This window comes from Plectropomus leopardus, chromosome 18 (assembly GCF_026936395.1).
Source record: "Plectropomus leopardus strain MGB_pleo_1.0 chromosome 18, ASM2693639v1, whole genome shotgun sequence".
Classification (NCBI taxonomy): domain Eukaryota; kingdom Metazoa; phylum Chordata; class Actinopteri; order Perciformes; family Serranidae; genus Plectropomus; species Plectropomus leopardus.
This window is the reverse complement of record NC_142193.1, coordinates 26,122,760-26,141,449: the sequence shown is the minus strand read 5'-3', so window position 1 is coordinate 26,141,449 and position 18,690 is coordinate 26,122,760. Positions and strand designations below refer to the sequence as shown.

Sequence of the window (18,690 nt, the reverse complement as noted above, 5' to 3'; positions counted from 1 at the left end):
GTACAATATATCGTTCTTTTATTGTCATTGCAATGTCAACATGCGTGATGAACACACACACACACGATGTTGGGATCTTTGAGTTAGTCAAAAGAGATTATCAGTAGAAAAATTTAAAAGGTTACTATCATTCTTTTTTTATGGGTGCCTTTTTTGCTCAGTTTAATTCTTTCAATACATTTGTTTAATTAACAACTAATTTGCTTGCTTTTTATTATTCTGAAACAAACCAATCACCAGAATTAATGTTGCAATTTATGTTTCTGCAAACCACAGATAGCTTACATATGCCATTATGTAATGGATACAATGAAACTTTATGTTTCAAAAACTGTGTTTAATGTTTGGTTATTTTTAAGTTTAGTCACAAAAAACACTTGGTTTTGGCTTAAATTACCGATCTTTGGTGGCACTAACTCAGCAGCGAATGCAGCAATGTCTTGATAAACAACATCAAAATAAGTTTTTTTTAAAAAATGCTTTTTTGTGGTGCTATTCTGGCAGAAGACATAGTAATAACTCACTAAAACACAGTGGATTTTGCTGTTTGTTTGTCTCAAATGGTGTCAGCTTTGTCTCTTTCGAAATGTTGATATGATGTGTATGAAACATACAAATGTAACTTTATCCATGGTTCTTCAAGCAACTGGGATGCATAGTTGTTTGTTTTGGGGCTTTTGTTAAACACCACTGTAAAAAAGACAAAAATGAAAACTTAATTTTAGTAAGATCTTGGCTAATAACACTTTGCTTATTACTTTGGAGTCACAAGTCGTACATATTTAATGATATTAAGTGAAATCACAATATGTGAAGTGTATTTGGCATCTCATACTGAAAGAGTCTGTCAAGGCAAAAAAAAAGATCAAAACGTCAAAAAAAACTTCTGTAATCAGTCCTTCATTATAATCATCTAAACACTAATCATTTCCCCACACTAACGATCACGCTATGACCCCCCTGATAGTTCATAGAGAACACATATATTTGCACATAACGTAACATGCTATCATAGAGTGCATTTAGTAATTTTAACAACTATACTAAATATCTACAACTGATAATGGGCTTTATAAATAAAACTGACTTGACTTGACATTATTAGCAAGTGCTGATTTTTGACATAATGCATCGTGCTGACATAATGTGCAGGTTGAATAAAGTGCAGCCTCTTTCATTAAGTAATCCCCAAACACAGCCAGGTTTGAATCTGTTTTTAGCTAAGAAGATCAAGAATTATTATATAATTAGGATTTCATAACCCAATCTGCTTTCCATTGTGTGTGTGTGCGCGCGAGAGACAGGTGTTACTACTGACATGTGGGGTTGTGTCTCTATTGTTGGGTTTCTGGTTATTGTTGCGTAACATTTCAGAGCAAATCATATTAGAGAGCTGAGTGGCAGATCGGCAGGTTTACCTGAGCATGCACTCTGTGACAAGAAAGCATCACACAAACACACACACACACACAAACAAAGATGCACGTGGCATCACGCAGTTTTAGTGGAAATCACAAACGTTTCAGTCAGATAACGGAGAGGACAAAGAGGAGAGAGGCTTCGCTGACAGATGTTAAAGACATTTTTTATGATCTCTTTTTGCAACAACAAGGATCTGTTTTTTTCTTGGTCTAAAACTGGATACTCTGTTGATTTGTAACTATATAATTTTAAGTATTTACTGGAAATATTGCCAAATTTCAGTTTCATCTTTTGTTTTTGGCTCTGTGAATGAAAAAGTACCCGGATGTTATTATACTTCTCTGGATTTATCCTTCACACTCTTTGAGGCGTTTAGGAGCTCGGTGCAGAACTGGAACTAGTCTGATAAATGCGTCTACAACATCAGCTGTGTCTTGGGTCTTTCCTAAAACTGGTCGGTTTCCTCCACAGGTGTGAGTATTCGTGCTGTCTGGACATAGCTATTTTGGAGGGAAAAGAACAGATACGTTGATCGTAGAAAAGACAATACAAACTGTGGACAAGCTGTCCTGGCTCCTGCAGTGTTGTGATCTGACTGCACACTATGGAGAATAAGTCGTTTCTGCAGGCTCGCTGTGAGGAGCCCATAATGACATCAGACTGGGGCGTCCCTCTGCTGCTGGCTCTGCTGCTGCTGGCACTGATCTACACCTTCCTCTACCTGCCAGCCTCCGCTCAGCGGGCCCTGCTGGAGCAGGCGCTCAGAAGCAATAACACAACCACAGCAGTGACCACACCGGGCAAGGAGGACTGGCTCACAGAGGAGTAATGACAAACAGACGAAGAGCTTTATCAACGGACAAGTGGACATGTGACAGCAGGGTGCTATGACCTTGAGTAGATTGTGTGGATTAACCTGCTCATAATTCGGTTTTTACTCTCCTGTAGGACAAAATGACAATTTGTAGCAGACTGATTAAACTGATCTGAAACGAACAGATTCAGAGGACACACTGGATTACCTTTTCTTAAACTTGATAGCATTTTTAACCACTCTTCATGACCTACAACTGACTGAATGGCATCAAAGGACAAACCTATGGGGGCTAAAACACAACATGAAAAACAAAAAAGCTGAAAAAGCATGATCATATTTTGACAGGAGAGAAGCAAACTTCTACTGTAACTGTTGTTAGTGGCCTCTAGAGGTTGAGAGAGATTAAAAATGACCTGGTCTTCTTTACTTTACTTTGGGGAGGTGCTGATCCACCTCTTTTCTTTTTGTTTGCCTTTCTCAAAGATAAAAATAATAGCGAGCACTCGCACAAACACTCATTTCATGAGTTTGCAGAGAGCCGAACAAGAACATTGATCATATCTGTGGTAAATATGATACAGCAGCCAACAGTCAGATAGCCCAGCTCAGCATAAAACAGGGAAAAAACATGCTATATCCACAATTTTACGCTTTTTTTTTTAAACAAACAAACAAGACAGCTTGTGTGGTCAATTTTCTTCTTTAACTCTCCACAAGGAAGCAAATAAACATTTCCCAAAAGCAGGCTATGGCTTGAAAACTATAAGATGTGGTATTGATATATGTTATTAAACAGGTATTAAAAGTTTGCTCCACTTTTTTTTGCCACGTTGTAGAATGGAAATACTTCAAGAGAGTAAGGGTCACTTTTTAAATTATTATTAATCATTATTATATATCATTACCATAGCAATATTTCCATATTAGCCAAGTTTCGTCTTTTGAAGAATCACATCAATCTCCTAAATGGGTTTAATGAGTTCAATGAGTTCAGCCTCTGTCAGCTTATGTAACGTTGTTCAAAAACTACCAGGATTTGCTTCTTGTTTTTTGCATGTATCAGTCATCTAGCTGAGTACTGGTGGATATTCATCGCTTTGTATCACCTAAATAAAATTCAAACTTATCTTGAACTGAAAACAGGGTGAGAGTGTGTGTGTTGTATAACTCTATGATGATTATACGTTCAGACTGTAGCCCGAGGAGGAAGAGTGAGTAATTTATCTCATCACAGAAACACCAACACTGCAGTTTTTCAGACGACGAGAATTAAGTGTTATAGTATTATCTTTTTAATTCAAAGAGTTTTTTTTCTTTACATGTCTCGGCGAAGGATTCACAAAACCATCTCAGTGAATTAGATGTAAATTTCTTGATTGCAACATCAAAAAACTGGCACAAAGCATATTAAAATGGTAAAAACTGACATTTATGTAAGATTTTACACACTGTTTGGTTAAATTATTAATTAATTATGTGGTCATGTCTTTAACCAACTGAGTCATCCTGTTCATAAAATATCTATATAAATAACTTCATTAAGTATCACAAGACAGAAACAGAAGATTGCACTTTTATCAGTTTTGAAAAGCAAAACTTTTTTTTATTATTATTCTTGAAGATATAGTTTGACATTTTGGGAAATAAACTTCTTAACTAACTTTTTGATTTGATTTGGTGTCTGCATGGCAAAATGAAGCTACTTTTGTTTAGCTTAGCATAAAGACTTGAAACAAATAGAAACAGCTAGCCTAGCTCTGTGCAAAAATGACAAAATCCACCTGCCGTCACCTATAAATCTCACCAAATAACACGTCACATCTTCCTTGTTTAAGCTCTAATCAGCACTACTGTTGCTTTATGAGCATGCAGGACAAATATTTTAAAAGAGACATGTTCCTGATTGTTTGAATTGCCTTTATTAAAAGATACAGGATACTAGATTTGACACCAATATTTTGAGGATGCAGCACTTGATCGTTACAGGCTGGAGCTTCAAACACAGACGACTGTTTCCAGCTGTCTGTGCCTTTAAAAATATCCCTGTAAATAACTGTATCTGCAGTATATGGCAATCATTGACATCTGGATATTGCGTCAGTATCTTTTTTTTTGTCATCACATTAAATTTTACAATAAAGTTGTAAAAAAAGGAAGAGAGAATCTCGCTAAACCATGCAACACCCAACAAGCCAACATTTACAGTTAGTCTTAGATCACGAACATTTCAAATGGTATTTCAGTGTTCAGTATGTTCAGCAACAATGACGATATCATATCCAAAGACTCAACACGATAATATTTCTTTTTTTTTTTTCAGGGAAAATAATTCATCCCTTATACTTCTCAGCAAGTACTCCATTTTTCAGCTACCATCGTAAAATGTTTCATTAATGTTCAAAGCAGATTTTATTCACATCTTTGTCCTTGGTTTATGAGAGAGGTTTAGAAAGGGCCGGTTTTTCATTTTTACGGAATGAATAGTATCAAATCCTACATTACAGACATGCATCTCTTTCTACAATATGCACAGTTCAGTTACAGTCTTTAATTGGTCTGCTCTGATGAAACGCTCCACAAAAGACTTGAGAAAAATGATGTTTTGAGAGCAAACGTTAAAAAACACCACGTCCAAGTTTGATCGATGTTGATGCATGTAGTGCACTTCATGAGAAGAGGTGACTCATCTTTTTAAACCAGTTTGATTGATTTGAAAAGACAATATTTGGATAATTAGAGTGTGATCTTATTAAATGATTCTAAAACACTACTTTCTGTCCTGTAGAATTCTTCATGTATTTTTACTATCAATCTGTTTTTCTCAGAAAATTTGTAATTATAAAATAAAATGATGAGTGACCGACAGTTTGTGCTCCCCCAAAGACAAAAACAAAAGGATTATGTAACTCCATTTTATCAGTCTTTGTCTCGACTCTATTTGGGGGATAATCATGCTCTAAATTTTGGGACTACAGCTCTCATAGCTGGGAGTATAAAGTTGCCGGTGGTTAAGGGCCAGTTTTCTCTTTTGCCAATACACATACATTTTTGCAAACTGGATCCATTAAAGAAATTAGCTCTTATCAGTTCCTGTTTGCAGTTTTTTCATGGTTGTACAGAAAACTATCACTGAATAAATTTTGAAGAAAACTTAAAAACATGATGATGCTCAGAGAAGTTCTGGAGTTAAAATATCATTTCTTCCCAGTGATTTTTGAGTAGATTTATGAACGTGATGGACATCAGAGATAATGATACCCTGGAGATCCTGTAAGTCACACTGAATCAAAAATATGTGAGTTGTGACTAAGAGAAGAAGTGTACGTTTCGGCACAAAATGCAGCAATCAGACACAATTGCACAAACACGGTCCACACAAGTATGCAAAAACGCTACCTTTTTGAACATACTGAACGTGCGTTCTTCAGAGGATGTTGTAACGTGCCTAGTATGAGACAGCTGTTTTGATTGTGAAACTTGCGAGTTTTAAGGGAGCTGAATGACAACGTGTCATAAATAAATGTGCTAATGCACACAAACATGTTCAGCTCGAGCTTTGCTGTGTTTGTCATGAGCAGAAGTGAAATGGAAGGGGTCAGCTAAATTTGCTCATTTGTGTGGACCATGTATGTGTCCTCAGAGTTTTAAGGCCTCCGTGAGCTGCTTGTCGTCACACAGTATTTTTGCCTCATGTCATTCCCCTCTGCGCCCTCTTTTATGCCAAAAACACACCAAGATGCAATGAAATGTGTCCTGCAGCCAGTTGCCATGCAACATCTATGGAAAGCTGCAGCGGCTGCTCGAGCTGCGGCCCTGTGATTCTGCAGAAAGTGCCTCCAAACTAAAAGTTGGGGATAGTTTAACTTTTTGCAGCAGTACCTGCATTAGCAAGCAGACTCCTATGACCCCTGTCACATGTTGACTAATGGTATAAAAGAATCTCTTCCCCCCATAAGACACATGAACTTGGTGTGTTTTTGGTGTTACTCTTTTATTTCTAAACTTTTTAACAAATGTTGTGACATGTGAATCCAGAGTTCCTGCTAGTGTTGTGGTACTTGAGATCGGTCTTGGTCTCGAGACCACTTTTAGAGGGTCTCGGACGTAGCAGACTCTGGATTTTTAATCGAGATCACAACATATTTATTTGTTAACATAATTACAGTGACTGGATCTAAAAATCCAGCCAATCATGTACGTCATTTGCAGTTTGCTGTTTTTGTCACTGATAACGTCCGCCACCCTTCATATCAATCAGAGGAACATTGTACACACATCTTGGTCTTGTCTTGGTCTCAGCATACTCTGGTCTCAGTCAAGTCTTGGTCTCGGTTAGTATGGTCTTATCTAAAACACTAGTTCCTACTGAGCATCCAAATGCACTTAGTTTAAATATTTCACCTCTTCTCTTTGGGGAAGTCTGTTTTACAGATATCACTTGTAATTATGTAGTGTTTGTATTTATTGTATTTCCTTTTGTGCCACAAACTGCTTCTGCAGACCCTCCACTGCTGATACGTGGAGGCAGGGCGGGACAAAGGAAAGTAAAAGTAAAGGGAAACATCTCGAAAGCTTCGTCATGTGGACAGCTGTGGATGGATGGGTTTTTAGATCTAGAAGAATCTGGAAGAAGGACATAAATGCAGGGACAGAAGGCAGAGAGAGGGGGCACTCTTTTCTTTGAAAGTCCCCGTCAGGACACCTGCATTAAAGACAAGGAAGAAAAGGTAAAAGAGGAGAAAAAGGAGGAAGAGGAGGAGAAGGAGAGCCTCCTTTCACAGGTCGAGACAGGAGAGGGTGAAAGGAGAAAAAAAAGGGGGTGAAAAAGGGAAGAGTAGCATCATCTCTCTCACTCTATTCGTCCCAGTCATTTTTGATGTCCAGGTTCCACTCCCACTCCAAGTAGACAATCTTGTCGTCATCGATGAAGCGGGACTTGAACTGATAGTGGCCGCGCGATATCATGCCTTTGGGTGCCTCCTCAAACGGGCATAGAAACTCGATCTCGTCTGCCTTCGGGCCGTAACTTCCCACCATGTACGACACCTTGTCCACTGCAGGAAGACAAAATGGACACTTGGGGGATAGCACTAACTAATATGGAAAAAGTTGCTCAACCTTTTGAAACGTGGATCAAATCTAATTTCTTGTGCTGCATTTCAGATGCTTTTCACACGCTTATGAACCTTGAGCAGATCAGTCAGATTTCTTTTGAAAACACGAATAAAAAGCAATAAATTGGTAAAAAAGTGGAAAGAAAACAACCTAAGACAGAGTCTTTAAAAAGAGAGAAAACTATTACAAATTATATTTAATAAAACAGGGGAAAATGTTATTAATGATTACTATATATTTAAAATTATGCTACAGAATATATATTTAAGATTTTTTTGTTTTTAACATTGTTCTCTAGGTCAGTTCATTTTTTTCATTGTGTTTTGTTTTTCTTTTACTGCTTATTTTCTAATAAGTTTAACTTTTTACTTTTTTGTGCACGTTTTTGTAATAAAATAAGCCGCATTGATCAGGTTTCAAAGGGTTAAATCTGACAAAAGCTCCAGATGGAGCTGTGTGAAGTCTAGTAGTGATATCACTTGAGTAAGTGTCAGTTGGGGCTGAAAATTACAAACTACTACAATAAAAATCTGGACTGTGGTGAAAGAATTAAACTCAGCAGATTATTGCAGCCTCATCGCTCCTCGTCTCTGTTCACAAATCCCAATCAGACCATAAATTTAAATATAAAAGCTGTTTTTAAAATATCTCATGACTTAAAGGACTATTTTACCTGCAAAATGTCCTTTTGAATATCTACCCCTCCAGATTTTACAAGATTAGGTATGTGCACATGTGTACTTTTATTCATGTCTCTTTCTTGCTGAATGTACACACCTGCACAATACATGGCATATTTTGATGTAAAAATTGGTAGATTTTAGGTCATAAATGGTAACTGTTTGCATGCTTCTTTTTGTCCACTGCAATAACTAATCTTAATGTTGCAATAGCACATGACGGATGCATAGCTGCATTTGAAGTGATCTGTTCTTAAGTGCATTTGGTCAGACTGCAGGCCATAATTTACATGTTCAGTTGGTTTGTTGTCACTTATGACTATCTTGTCATCATTGAGAAAACTAGATGAGTGGACTTGCATATGGTCTTAAAGGTCATTTGGAAAATATCTTACCTGTTATTCCTTTTCTCGTGGTCGAATGATGGTACCGCAAGCCAGAAACGATTTCTCTGTTCACCTGCAGACACACACAGTTTCATTAAATCTTCAAATCTTATTGTGGGATTTTCTGTCAGTTACTGACAAAACTTGGAAAGTTAGCATAAACCTAAAGTGACATGAACTTATCAGGCACTACCACACAAAGTGTCACCAGTGTATGAACGTGTGTGTGAATGGGTGAATGTGATTTGTAGTGTGAAAGCGTTAACAGCAAATCCTTTATACCATTCTCTTAAACCCTCTCCATCTTTAGTTTTTTAAACATGATTTCTGCTAAATATTTCAATTTAGAATGACATCAATACTTCCCCTCCGAGCCACAGAAGACTTCAAATGACTGTTTTCACAAGCAGAAGTCCTTGTGAGAAGTAAACTAAACTTTAATCATTCAACATTGAAGCAACATTGATTGTAACAGTGTACCTAGTGGAAATGTGTTTTCTTCATATGTCAGATATAAAAAATAAAAAAAAGACATCATCAGGTAGAAAACAGTGAAAATTCCAAATTCCAAAGCAAAAGCTCAGAATGACAGCCAGAAATAATAATATGCATGTTTTTGATGGCTGTGGGATCAAAAACTGCAGTTTGAATGGGTTTAATAGTGCATATTTTGCACTTATGAATGCTACAATTTTGTTCACACAGTGTGTTTTAGACTTATTATTATATAATTTCAAGATGAAAGTTTTATCCAAAAACAAAATGTTTCTACAGGTTAAAGCCACATTTACTGACACAAAATACTGATTTCCATGCTGATTTCTTTCCATGCCACGAAAAATGCTCTCACACGCAGACTATCGAGAGCTTTGGTTGTTCTGTGTGAGGCTGCATTAAAGGACGGCAGCGGAGCCGTTTGTCCAGCAGGTGTCCTCGCAGCAGAGCAGAGTCACGCACTGAGCTTTTTGGTCAGTTTCAGCACATCTGCCTCTCCCTTCAGAATCAAGTCCCTGGAGTATACTGCCTCTAGTCTACCCGCACACACACACGTGTGCACAAACACCCGCGCACACACAAACACACACACACTTTCTGTCTACAGAGAAGGGGATAGAAAAGGGAATCATATCCAAAATCAAAATTAAATTAAAAAAAAATGGGAATTTGAACATTATAACTGAAGATGACAAATGGGAGGAAACATTCAAAGCTGGATATAAATTAAATTATTAGTCCTGTATGGAGAGAATTTAAATGGAAGGTGAAAACTCCATTAATTACTTCAAAACACAGTAAAACATCTGAAATGTGCCGGAGGGGCTGCAGACTGGTGGCAGACACCACACACATATTCTGGGACTGGCCAAAAATCCAGGACTACTGGAAAAATATGAAAAGACTAATTAAGAGGTTACTAGGGATAGGATCAGGAATCTAGTTACCTTTTTTCCCCTTGCTTCTGTTTTGTTTTGTTGTTTGTTTTTAACTTTAGTTTATTATCATTATTATTATTGTTGTTGTTTTGCCATATTTGTATATTTCATATTTCTTGTGGTCTTTTATATAAACTGTGAACCGCAAAGTGGGAGGTATATGCTGAATTAATAAGTACATTCTGGGAAGTAATATTACCACTGAATATGTACTTAGTAGTATTGAAGATGGACATGAAAAGGCCAAAAGTATGATAAGTATGTGAATTTACTGTGAACATCTCCTCCATGTTCTGTGTTGTATGTATGTGTTTTCTTTGTTTTGTTGTTCTTGTGGCTAACTAACAGGGCAAATGTAGGAAAACTTAATAACTCTTAATGTTATAACAGTTCCATAAACATCCTCTCTAAATCCTCGGGGTACGCTCTTTCTTTTGTGTATAACTGCTCTGTGTTTCCTTTCAAAATCTCTTCGTCCCTTGTCTGTATTTATTTATAGTGGACATGAGATGGAGATTCAGCGTGGGAAATCGCTGCTGTGTGTTTATAGGAGAGCAGAGAAGTTTATTTGTAGCAGAGACGGAGAAGGAAGGGGACGGAGGCGTGAGAAAGTGATGATGAGCAGGGACAGAAAAGATAAAGACCAAGAAAAGATGAAGCCGAGAAAGGAAAAAAGGTGATGCGAGGGAGAGGAGCAAAAAGTGAGACACGAAATCGATATAATAGTTGCTGCGATATCTCACTTAAAGCCAAACTTGTCAGCCTGCTGGTGGAATTAGAGGAAAAAGTCAGGGGGATCACTAACGTTAGCGAGAGCCATCCTCTGGGTGTCTATTTCTATCTCAGTCCATTTAACCCTTTAAAACCTGGATCGTCATCAGTTCTCTTGTGCCCTTCCCAAGAATTTAAACCTCTGAAACATTAAGCAGATTTGTGTGATTTCTTTCAAAGACATGGGGAAAAAAGGTAATAAGCAACTTTGCATGAAATGTCTCTCAAACTGTGAAAAATTTGTAAAAGGTGACAAGAATATAACTTCAAAAATAAGCTAAAAAAAAGAGAAAGAATTATTAGAAAATATTATTATTTGAAATAAATAAAGAAAAATACCAAAAAACTCTATTTATAATTATAATAATTGTCAGAAATTCTGATTTTATTTTAGTTTTATTTAATTTCCTGTTTTGGTTATTTTACTTTTATTTTTATTTTTGTTTGACTAATTTTGGGTAATTTTCTTGTAACTATTTTTTTTGATAATTGGTCATTTTTTTAAGTTACTCATTGCCTGCTTTCCATGTTTTAAAAGAAATTAAGGCTATTTCAGCTTACTTAAATTGTCATCCATAGAGCCTAGCATGACAATTAATGCTATCAAACAATTAAAAGGTAATGAATTTCTAATTTCAGAAAATCAAATCAATAGTGAGACTTCAGAAACTTCTGGAGTTAAAAGACAAGTTGCCTCTCAGCATTAATCCTTACTGGCACTATAAAATGAAACAGCACTGAAAAGACTCATTAAATATGAAAATGGGCTCGTTTGATATTGTGGCTTGATTGCACAGTACGTGGTGGCTTACTCAGCACGGCCTCTTTATCACTTACAGTAAATACCTGACCACCTGTTTGTTCACTCCATCCACACACACAGCAGTAATCCGTCCATGCTGTAATGTACAGTAAATCTCTGCATCTTTAATATTCCTCTGTGACTACATCCATCCGTCTTACCTTGAAGTGTATCTTTAGTCTGTACATCACTCCTTCCTTTAAGCAGAAAGTCTTCTCCTTCAGAGCGCTCAGATCTCCTGCACAGACAACAAAACACTCATGGTCAATATGACACGTAATGACATCATCTGCAACAGCATCTCAATATGACTCACTGCATGATCTCACTGCTGCCGATTTACACAGAAATAAAGCAGAAATTTCTAAACTTCACTCCCTGAAATGTACTTATAAAAAATATTTTTTAGTTTTTATTCGACAGTACTTCTGTTTTTCATTTTCTTTCCAGGCTTTATTTATTGGATTTCCAAGCAAATGCAAGATAACAGGTGGTATGTTGAGCTTCAGTTAAGATTTTAAATAGATTTTAAAGCAGAACAGATGAGTGAAAAAAGGTACGTAAATGGCCAAAAGAGACAAAAACAGAATACATGCACAAAAAAGGGGTTTTGTCACTGACGAGGAATAAAAAGTTGCATATTTAATCCCACTATGTTAACTTAAAATACATAATATGAATAAAGTTTTGTCATTCTAAGACGTTGTTACTAATTCTTATTTGGGTTTGATACAACAGCAATGATACAATGAACAAGTTTTATTAGTGGTCAATAATATAAAAAATACAATCATTCAAAGATACATAAATTCAGAGGATTACGACCATTTCCCATTCATGTTTTTGGCTAAATAAGAGGAATTAAAGTCATGCTTAAAGGGTAACTTAGGTACTCTTCCACCTGGCCCCTCTTTTCTCATGTTTTGGTGACTTAGGGAGACAAAAGTCTTCCAGTACTGAGTGAGATCACTGCAGCTGGTAGCAGGGAAACTGAAATGTAGTGTTACAAGGCTTCGTCAATTTAAGTCCGCTAAAAGTGCTTGTTTTTGCCCATGATAGGCTCAGATTGTTATTATAGGTATCTGACAACCCTATAGGAAGAATACCTACAGAGATAAAGATTTCGGTTTAAGAGTAAGATCTTTTATATTGAACCAAAAAGAGCCCCAAAATTGCTATTGTCAACACAATAGCAATTTTATCATTGTAAATCTTGGTTCATCTCTCCACTGTTCCAATAATCACCAGCTCTATTTTGGTTGAATAACCCCCTCAGTCAGTTATATGTGAAAATATGCTGGCACTATAAATAATAATAAAAAAAACAACTTTATTTAAATGGAGTCTGATGGGTTTTAGCAGTAGCATTTCAGGGCTGCTTCTGGTTGAACAAAAACACCAAAAAGGTCTTTCTCTGTAAAGATCCTTTTCATAATGTCATCCAACACATAAAATAACAATCTGAGCATGTCAGTGCAAAAAACACGCACTTTTAGTGATTGCAAACTGATGCACAAATGCCTTTAAGGATTACATTGCAGCCTGTTTTGCAGCTGCTGGCTGCAGCCCTCTCGCTCAATACTGGACCAGTTTCAAACATGGTTGTTCCCATTAGTCACAAAAACATGGCATGATAAGGACCAGATTGAAAAAACCCCAAACAAAGTTACTATTAATGAAGGATGCCTTTTGCATTCATACGCCACTAAATCTCTGACATTGTGGTTATTTAGAGTTACTGGTAAAACCACAATTGGCGTCTTTGTACAATAAAACTGTCCTTGTCTTGTGTTGGGCTGAATGGATTCATACTGAGGGAACAAAAGCATCCTGAGCCATTGTAAAAGCACACAGCAATCAGAAATGCACCCACTGTCTAATCACTTTATATCTCAATTTAAAGCCAACCATCAGTCCTGAGTGCCTCCTAATGGACAGAGAGGAGCAGAGGAAGGAGGAGAGGAGAGGAGATGAAGGAGAGATAGAAGAATCAAAACAGACAGCGGCGACGCTTGGAGGAAGAGATGCAGAAGACAGGGATAAAAAAGGAAGCGACCTACAGATAACACACGCAAACAGAGCATATAACGTCCTCAGAGGCGCTGTAAAAAGTTCAAGATTTAATTCCCAATGGTGTCACCTATATCAAATATATATGCACTTTGGCACATTTAGGCACTTTAAGTAAAAGCATCCAAGAATTGGCATATTGCTACAGATAAAAATCTCCCAACTCTGCTTATGTTGACACTCATGTTTTTTTCACTTTAATTGAAAATCTACCTGTGGTTTGGAAGCTTTATACCACCAGAAAAAACACTTTCAATTTCCCATTAGAAAAATCAAACAGGTATGTCATTGATGATATTTTGGAGATTTTTTAAATTTTTATTGCTCTATCGCTGTCTCATTTTATTTTATTCGGTCGATCTCCCTCTAAGAACTGTGGTATGTAAATCTCCCCTCGCTTCTCCCTCTGATTTGTCTCTTCTCCTTCCTCTCGTCTCTGGAGACAGAAAAGAGGAAAGATTCTGGCCTCCCCCCGGAGCGTCTGACTGAGAAAATAGGTCAGTGTGGAGAGCTGTCTACCTGCTCTCCTCACACACACACACACACACACACACACACACACACACACGCACGCACACAGAGGGAGTGAGAGACTGTGCTCATGCAAGTATGCACGCAAGGATCATACTTGGCAAATACTGAAATACGCCTACAGTACTGGTGCCAGAAAATCCTGAAAAAGTTAAAAAGTAAATGAACTGACGAATGCCCCTTACACACTGCTAGTTTGCTTTGTTGCCTATTTAACAATGTGTGCCAAAAACTGACAAATGTTTGATTTATTCATATTTTGTTTTAACATTTTTATTTTTTATTTTTGTAGCCGCTGCTTTAGAGTAAAATATAAATAAATTAAAGGATTATATTTTGGGAAGATTTTTTGGCCTTTATTAGAGACAGGATGGCTTCAGCGTACATGGGGGAGAGAGGGGATGACATGGTGCAAAGGGCGGGGCAGGAGAGTGGAATCGAACCCGCCATCACTGCGGCAAGAACAAAGCCCCTAGAGGAAAATCCTAATTCAAAATTTAATTTGCTTAAAAATGTGATGCAGTCTTGCACATTAAACTCCAGGAAGAGTGCTGAGTTTTGAAACCAGTTTGATAATTGCAGTCAAAGATTGGAAATACAACTTGCAGGTCCATCACGTGACGCCATTGGGCCCAAAAGAGTTTTTCTTCACACACACATTGTGGAAGAGACATTTGTCAATCAGTAGATTAATTTTTTGGGAGCGTCTACTAAATGACTCTCTTCACTACTGAGATTTGTTCCATTCCATCTGATAACATTTCCAGAATCTAGAAAAGCTGCAGTTAGCAGAGCACTAAACCGAAAGTTAGCTACTTGTTCGGCGTATGTCTCTCTGTGCGTTCCAATACCCAAACTACCATACTATGTAGCATGCCAGAAAAGATTTAGTATGTCGCAATACATAATATGTAAGATGCCAAAAATACCAGGATGTTCTACTACATCTGGTCAGATTTTGCAGAATGCAAGCCAGCATGCTTTTCTGGCTCTTCTGACCCCAAATTCTCTGCACAGTGGCATATTCATCACATTTACTGAGCTGCAAACAGGTGACAGCTGACTGACAGCTGACAGAAGCCACACTGACGTATGACAGCGTGTTAAAGTGACTGATGACCAGCCAAATAGTAATATAACTGTAATATATGTTAATAGTTTAAGAGAACAAAATAATCATAAAGATTACCAACAAAAAAAACAAAACAGAACAAAGCAATAATAGAGAGATATCTTGGCTAACTTTAGTAATATAGAATATTTGAATCCACAATGTACACAGTTATAATTTAAGGGTTAAACTACATACATTGCAAAGTACCAACAGCAGAGCTCTCCAGGTTGATCTCCGTCCCTGACGAGCCCCGTGAATTAAGTTTCCTCTGATCTTAATAATAAGCAAGCGGTTCAAAGTTCAGGGCGCAGAGTTATGAAAAGGTGTAATGTCCCGTTTGGACAGTTACTAAATGCAACGGTATATACTATGTAAGGGCAAAAATAGTACTAACTCAAAGTAAAAAAACATAGTATGCAATTCATAACACACCCTCTAAAGTGCACCTGCTCTATGGACGCACAACTCAAAAGATCTGGGTAATTTCATACTATAGAAATAAAGCTTTTTTGGCATCATGCACCACTAAGCAGCTTTTACACGAATGAACGGGGGCCCGCCAATAACGTCCAGATCTCTTTATATCCGTGACATAAAGTGGATAATAATAGCTCCACTTTAGCAGCAACAACATAACAAAAGTAAAAATCTGCAGCCATGCTCATAATGCTCATAATGACAATGCTAACATGTTGATGTTTAGCAGGTGTAATGTTTACCATCTTACTTTAGCATGTCCGCGTGATGCATCAGCTGCAAAAATCCAGTATTATAAAACATAGAATGATTTAACTCTCTAAAGACCATTCTGCACAATTTAACTTTTATATACAATCACATTGTTCTAGGGATATAATAATACTGTTGCAAAAGCACACAATAAATGTGGGGTAAAGATAAGTAGTGAGGCCGCCGGCTTGGCGTGAGTTTGTGTCTGAGTAAATGTGTAGCAGCCTGCGTGCTCAGCACAACAACCCTGCAGGAACATGAAAGTTTAACAAAGCTGGTGCTTACATTTAGGGCACCAAGGCACTGAAAAGTCTGGTAAAGGATGTTGCTTTGAGTGCTGCAGTCTGGCAGCAGGCCAGAACACTGTGTGACACACTATATATCATAGACCAAAATGTTCCGTAAAACCTTACAGCGTGAAAAAATGTTTATGTTTATCAACTGAGACAAAATTAGAAAAATCAAAACACATGTTAGTGTACTCCAATCATTGTGTTTCACTGGTCATAAAGGGACGCGTGACGTGTGAAAATTGTTTACAGAATCAGGTTTAGTTATTCCAATTAAAATTATTACCATTATAACAATTAAAGTTAGTTGACTAAAACAAAATCCAATGCTTACCACACTTATTTAAGTCAAATAAGTAGAAACTATGGTTTAATTACTAAATACAGCTGACTAACACAGGTCCAGCTGTTGAGTTGTTTTTACATAATTGAGTTAAGTCAGTATAATAAAATGTCTTTATCTTGGCCTTAGTTGACCAGATAATTGCTTAATACAATTACGTTTGTTTCACATAAGTTCGTTGCCATCTTAACGATTTCTATAAATTATATGTAAATTAAGTGAGTTTGGTGGAGATTGATGACATATACTATTCTATGAAAGAGAAATCACCTCAAACAGAAATGATGGTTTACAGCACACGTTTCGTAGAGAATGTTTACGTTTCTTTGACGTTTAACTTACACTTCGCCAAACTAGGTCACAGTATTGTGCGTATTATTTTTGCATGGGTGGCTCCATTGGGCAGAGAATCCTTATCTCTGGTAGTCATATTGCTGTATCCACTGAGACATATAAAAAATGTTTGTGTGCTGCGAGCTCAGCCTGAGGGGAAAACAGCATTTTTCATGTTTCAATGGATCAATGTACAAGCCATTGATCTAAGCACGAGCAACAACTGAAATGGCAAAGAGACTGCAATGTTTAGCAGCGCTGATAATAATAAAAAGGTAGTGATGTACAAGATGATATCTAAAGCAAAAATTAAGTGATGACCTCAGAAAGAGGCAGTGCAATTATCTAAAGCAAGAAAAATATGAGCAGTCACATAATTAGCACCCGCTTTGATTGTTATGACTTGACTGAATGAGTGTTCTCAGTGGTTATAGAGTGGTGAAGTAATAAGTCCTAAAACGCTGAAGTCCGTCAGCCTTTTAGCACTTCCTGTTTCCTTGTCTTAAAGTCTATAGGTTTTTTGAATGGGTTTTCGGTAAAATGCCTTAAATAAGGTCTGTGGTTGACACAGGCTAAAGATATTGAGATGTTTTGTTCTGCAACATAAAATACATCCGCTTAAACCCATTTTTTGAACTTTCAAGGTTTTACTTGTCTTTAAAAAGGTGGTTGCTAACAAGTGGCTAAATGGGACTACAGTGTTTGTCGGGGACGTTAGACGTCATCACAGCGGACACAGAAACTCATTAACCCACTCGCCGCCTTTACAGCTTTACAGACTCGGCGACTGGACTGCTACATCACAAAGCAGAGTCCTGTTGTAGTCAGCGCTGACAGGGACTCAGCTGCTGGATGTACTCACAGAGTTCACACCTCCTGCTGCACATGGGAACACTTATGAACTGAGAAGCTGACACGGACCCAGACAACCTTGCAGAAGTTAAAGGTCTCTGATGGGACAACCGGTGAAGCGTGCAGTTAGAGCGAGAATCTCTTTTCTCAGCTACACTTACAAAGTGCAGAGCAATCATCTCCACCATAGTGCAATGTATCACCCCCCTGTTTTGCCACTTTTTCTTTCTCTCCAACATAAACACACACACATGCAGAGCAGTAAATGCTCGTCATCACTTAGGGCACCATGCTGCATTGGTAACAGCCTATAGCGTATAATGAGGTCTCTAATGCATTCAGCCAACGATGGAAAGTCCATTTCACATCCAGCCTGGTGCCGGCTCGGCTATCTAACTGCAACATGATACACCAGCAGGACCGATTATTACTCTGCCGCTGCTTATTCTGTAGATTAATGATGAAAGAAGCTTTTCTCACATGCAGCATTCAGCAATTTCTCTTTTTCTCTTTAGCTCGAAAACATGAACACACACATCCATCTGAACTAAACCTAATCTTCATTTGAACGGCTTCCAGGGACCATATAAGATTTCTCCATTTTTTTAGCAGTCGGATGGACACTAGATAAACAACACTGCACACACAGTTATTTAGAAACAGTGAAATCAAGTCTTTCTAAAAGAACTCCACAGTGTCAAAGAGTATTTCCTACACTGCACTGAAGACTTTTTGTCTGCCAAAGTGCACACAAGCTCATGCATTGGCCACAAATATGCTGTTTATTCTAATTAGCAGCAGACGCAAAGATATCCATATGTCTTTAAGTCACTAGAATATGTCAAACTCCAAAAACACAGCATTCTGCATTTCCCATAATTCAGGTGGGTAACATCTTTCATTAGATCCTCCTGGCCTGGTAAACCTCCCCATCTGCAGTTTGTAATGCAGGCTGACATCACTATGACATCATCAGGGTTATCTTTTCACACAATACTAAGT

At 37.5% G+C, this 18,690-nt stretch overlaps 1 protein-coding gene across 2 annotated transcripts in view; it reads right to left on the bottom strand.

The window, feature by feature from the left end:
• Window positions 1–4,135: 4,135 nt before the first annotated feature.
• Window positions 4,136–18,690, bottom strand: part of arhgdig (Rho GDP dissociation inhibitor gamma) — a 35,561-nt gene continuing 21,006 nt past the window's right edge. For both annotated transcript variants that reach the window (XM_042505865.2, XM_042505864.2), the window contains exons 4-6: window positions 11,588–11,664; window positions 8,430–8,493; window positions 4,136–7,293 (exon numbers count right to left, since the gene is read on the bottom strand). In XM_042505865.2, the coding sequence (XP_042361799.1) occupies window positions 7,094–7,293; window positions 8,430–8,493; window positions 11,588–11,664 (341 nt within the window). In that variant the 3' untranslated portion in view covers window positions 4,136–7,093. The remainder of the gene's footprint in view (window positions 7,294–8,429; window positions 8,494–11,587; window positions 11,665–18,690) is intronic.